At 44.5% G+C, this 5000-nt stretch overlaps 1 protein-coding gene across 2 annotated transcripts in view; it reads right to left on the bottom strand.

The window, feature by feature from the left end:
* The window catches only part of LOC121720575 (A disintegrin and metalloproteinase with thrombospondin motifs 16), a 56126-nt gene that overhangs the window by 32054 nt on the left and 19072 nt on the right, over positions 1-5000 (bottom strand). For both annotated transcript variants that reach the window (XM_042106841.1, XM_042106842.1), the window contains one exon: positions 1-32. This exon is cut by the window's left edge and continues 122 nt beyond it. In XM_042106841.1, the coding sequence (XP_041962775.1) occupies positions 1-32 (32 nt within the window). The remainder of the gene's footprint in view (positions 33-5000) is intronic.

The raw sequence follows: 5000 nt of genomic DNA, 5'->3' as shown, positions 1-5000 counted from the left end.
GCTCGTCTGACAGACATGTGGCCTGGGTGGTGCTGGGGAAGGGGAGAGCACACTACATTTCACACTCACACACTCAGCTGGGCTACTATAGAGCATTGTAAATAGTGACCTATGATTAAATATGCATTAGATATTGCATATGTAAATAAATATGAGATATTATATATTTAATAAATACATATGAGATATTACATATTTCCAGAGCCGGACAGTAACGGTGTACATTTACTTGAGTACAATTTTGAGGGATCTGTACTTTACTCAAGTATCATTTGAGGGGCAAATATTGTACTCTTTTACTCCACTACATTTCTATCCATAACTGTGAGTACCCGTTACTTCTTCTAAAAAAAAGGAAAAAAGAAACATTTTGGAAACCCTCAATTTGTTGTTTCCCTCTCCCTCCGTGATTGGATTGTGCAGGCGCCACTGATTGGGACAGCCTATCAGCAATTACGCAGCAAGTCCATCCCGGGAATGTGCCAACCTGTGGCCCCACCTCGCCAGACTATTTCAATTTTCTGAACAAGTTAATGATAATTTTCGCTTCAAGTGTTTCAATTACAAAATAGTATTTTGTATTTTAAATACGTATTTTAAATACATGTATTAGAAATTCTGCCCATCCCTGGCGACATGGTAAAAAGATGAAAATGACTTGATTTTACTTTCAATTCCTTTTACATTCTCCAAGGTATTAAAGCAACACCAAAGACTTTTTTGTACCTTAAAATAATGTTTCCAAAATTGATTCAGTGGGTCATCAACTCGTAACAGGGTGAACGGCACTTCTGCATTCTCTTTGCGGCCCTCTATCGGCTATAACCGCACTATGTAAGTTTGCCAGATCGGGTAGCGGATCTGTAGTTCGATGGAATGAGACATCAGAAACTACAAATTTGACTTGCATGATGTCGCAATACATCGTACTTTCATAAAATCATGCAACATATTCTATCTTGTCTGTGGACATCATTATTTGCAAAGACGGTGCTGGGTAAACAAATAGCCTGCGTGCGACAGAGGAAAAGTTGTTTGGTGTTGCTTTAACATTAAAATTTTTAATAACTCCATGTAGGACGTTTCTGTAAATGTAAGCACACTGTGGCAGTAGTAATGCAATATTTAGAAAATGTAGGCTACTGTTGTACTCTTTAGCAAAGGGTATCTGTACTTTTACTCAAGTAATGAAGCTGTGTACTCTGTCCGCCTCTGCATATTTCAGTAGTCCCGTACAGTACATGCATTGCACTGTACTGTTACAATAGACTGCTATTTCATAAGCATTTTAAATACATTTTATCCAGTTGACTGTGAAGTCTGTCAGCTGATCATAACCTTACACTCAGACAAATCTAAGTTGATGTGAATATTTGTCAAATAAGTGTCAACAGATGGTTGTTTGTTTCTGATAAAACAAGTTAGATTCAATTCTGAAGTTTAATAAGGCTGATTAGTTCACCTGATTTCAACTCACTTCTGATCCACTGACATTTGATTCAATTCACAGACAAATTCCAATACAATTCAATTTGATAGCATTTCACTTCCAAATGAATAATGTTCCTCTGTGACCCAACTCAAACACATTTCATGAAGTATTATTTTTTATGGCAGTTCCTACAGTGGGCATTGTCAGACTGAAGTTGTGTAGGAAATGAAACATGCACTGACACACACTCACACACACAAAGCAATATACTCTTGCCCTGAAATCTCTCCTGTGAGAGACGTTACCGTGGCAACATAACATCAGCACGGGCCCCCCTCGTGCTGTCGGCTGATTTTTGAAAACGAGTTTTGACAAAGTTGTGACGCATGTGGCCGGGTATTGTCATTCCCCCACCTCGGCCGTGTGTGTGTGAGTGTGTGTGTGTGTGTGTGTGTGAGTTTGAGTGTGAGTGGGAGTGAGTGTGTCTGTGAGTGAGTGAGTGAATGTATGTGTGTGTGGTTGTGTGTGTGTGTGTGTGTGTGTGTGTGTGTGTGTGTGTGTGTGTGAGTGTGTGTGTGTGTGTGTGTGTGTGTGTGTGTGTGTGTGTGTGTGTGTATATGTGTGTGTGTGTGTGTGTGTGTGTGTGTGTATGTGTGTGAGAGAGAGAGAGTGTGAGTGTGTGTGTGTGTGTGTGTGTGTGTGTGTGTGTGTGTGTGTGAGTGTGAGTGTGAGTTTGAGTTTGAGTGTGTGTGTGTGTGTGTGTGTGTATGTGTGTGTGTGTGTGTGTGTGTGTGTGTGTGTGTGTGTGAGAGAGAGAGAGTGTGAGTGTGTGTGAATGTGTGAGAGAGAGTGTGAGTGAGTGTGTGTGTGTGTGTGTGTGTGTGCAGCGATCTGATGGACGGCAGGGGAAACTCTGCTGAGGGGATTTTACAGCACGTTTCCCACACAGAGACGGAGTGCAGGTCTGGGATGGGATGGGATGGGCGCTCAGCCGTCAACACGGCGTGATAATGGCTTTACCAGAGGAGCTGATCCCAGCCTACTCCACACCCCCAGAAATCAGCAGTAGACTTGGAACGGATCTGCCCCAGACTCGGGCCGCATCAGACCCAGAGGCAGCACTGGTCTAAGAGGAAATGTCCTGGCTGTGATGTGTTATGAGTTATGCACTAGTAACAATGCTTTGGGTCTCTGTCAAGCCGTTGTACACAGATGGGGATGTAAGTCAGCAGTGTATTACATGATAACTGCTCAACAAGATGAAGTGTGCACTTAATCTCCAACCATGGACGGAGATCTGTATCCTCTGAGAGGTCACTCTTTGCACATTGTCTTACACACACACACACACATACACACACACACACACACACATAGACAAAGCAATGTGCACTCTAAAGCATGATCTCTCTCTCTCTCTCTCTCTCTCTCTCTCTCTCTCACACACACACACACACACACACACACAGAGGTTGTCTGAGGGCCGTCATATTCCAGTTGTATTGGCTTCTCTGGACTAAGGTCAGGGCCAGAGTGGACAGGATGTGTGCTGCAGCTTTGAACTCCAGATCCGCTGCAAATCACACTAGCTCTGATGCAACTGTTATGGATCTGGAAGGAAGATGTGCTGGTAGTGACAGGGTGGTCTTTAGTGTGTGTGTGTGTGTGTGTGTGTGTGTGTGTATGTGTGTGTGTGTTTGGAGGGTGTCCCCCCGATTGTGTTGTGTGGGTATGTGTGTGTGTGAGTGTGTGTGTGTGTGTGTGTGTGTGTCCTGTTTCAGATGGGGTGACATTGCTGTAACTCCTGGGCATCAGGTTTCCCAATAAATAGGTAAACAGTCTAGGAGACGCAGGTCCTTTTCTCCTGGTCTTTTTTTGGTGTGTGCAGACAGGCTGTCGGACGGTCAGAAGATAATCCTCAAGCATTTCCTATTCACCACCTTCAATATAGCACTTTTAAAAAGGACCTCTGCATGCTCCAGGGCAGACCTTGTTTGGCCACTGATGGGAGACACTGGTGTCAAGCACAACTGGACATACTCCTGGAAATACCCCTGTTACTGCCTCTGCAGAATGACCACCACTGCACACGGTGCAAATGTAAAACTGGGACTGTGTGTGTGTGTGTGTGTGTGTGTGTGTGTGTGTGTGTGTGTGTGTGTGTGTGTGTGTGCGTGTCTGTCTGTGTGTGTGTGTGTAGGTGTGGGTGTGTGTCTGGGTGTGTGTGTGAGTAGGTGTGGGTGTGAGTGGGTGTGTGTCTGGGTGTGTGTGTGTGTAGGTGTGGGTGTGAGTGGGTGTGTGTCTGGGTGTGTGTGTGTGTGTGTGTGAGTGGGTGTGTGTGTGGGTGTGTTTGAGAAGACACGGGGCTTAAGCACAGGATAAACCATTTATAATTGTAGACTTTTATGAAACTATACTTGAAATATATTTAAACAAAAATCTCTGATACCAGAAGTGTGTTAGTAAGTACAGCAATACTACCAAAGTGCAACTATCTTCCAAAATAACATTCTAATCTTGCTTTATACAGTATGTGCTTAAATAGTTACATACATTTTGCACAAAATATATATGCATATGGCTTGTATTTGTGACTGTAAGTGTGTAAGAGAGTTCACAGACATCTATTGATGAGTGATGATGATGAGTGTTCATGTGTGCGGGAACATAACTGCATTCATGTTGTGTTGTTGATATCTTTTCCTGCTCAGCGTCCCATTAGAGGAAAGTGATGTAGCCTGCTTCTTGTTTGATATGAAGCAAGAGCAGCTGACTTGGGCCTGCCTGCCTGCCGGTATATTTGATAGGGATAATGACTATGAGGTCAGAGAGGCTGCAATAGCACAGTACACACATCCTACTGAATGATGGGACACTTCTCACTTCATTTAACAGGCTGCTATATTTACAGGCTTCCAGACAGGGACCCTCTCCTATTACACACACAGACACACACACACACACACACACACACACACACACACACACACACACACACACACACACACACTCACACACACACACACACACACACACACACACACATACACATAAACACACACACACACACACACGCACACACATGCAGATGCACACACACGCACGCACACACTACATACACTTTCACATGAATTTACTCTTTACCTCATGCATATTCACAGACATGCCATTCTGCAGCAAAACACCCACACCTACACACACAGACACAGACACAGACACACACACATGTCCTAACACTAGTTTGTCTGCAACACTCGATTTCCACTTTGGCCCAACTGGCCCACCCCTGCCCTGTCCCTGATGGCCTCTCTGCTACACATGCCCTAAATGCTCCCTGAGCCCTTCAGTCCGCCTGTGAACATGAGCTCTTGTCTGGACACCCCTGGCAGCACTGGCAGTGCATGCTGGGATTGACATACAAAGCTACTGGGCAAAGAGAACGTGGCTGTTTTTACTCTTCTCCTCAACGCGTAAATCTGTTCCTGTTTGGGCTGTGTGAAGGGGCTGCCAGCGGGCTAAGCATGTGACGTGACAGCAAGGCTGAGTAGAACACACAGCGAGGGACACA

The sequence above is a fragment of the Alosa sapidissima genome, chromosome 10 (assembly GCF_018492685.1).
Source record: "Alosa sapidissima isolate fAloSap1 chromosome 10, fAloSap1.pri, whole genome shotgun sequence".
NCBI classification, from domain to species: domain Eukaryota; kingdom Metazoa; phylum Chordata; class Actinopteri; order Clupeiformes; family Clupeidae; genus Alosa; species Alosa sapidissima.
The sequence above is the reverse complement of the archived record's forward strand: the minus strand, read 5'-3'. Positions and strand labels throughout refer to the sequence as shown.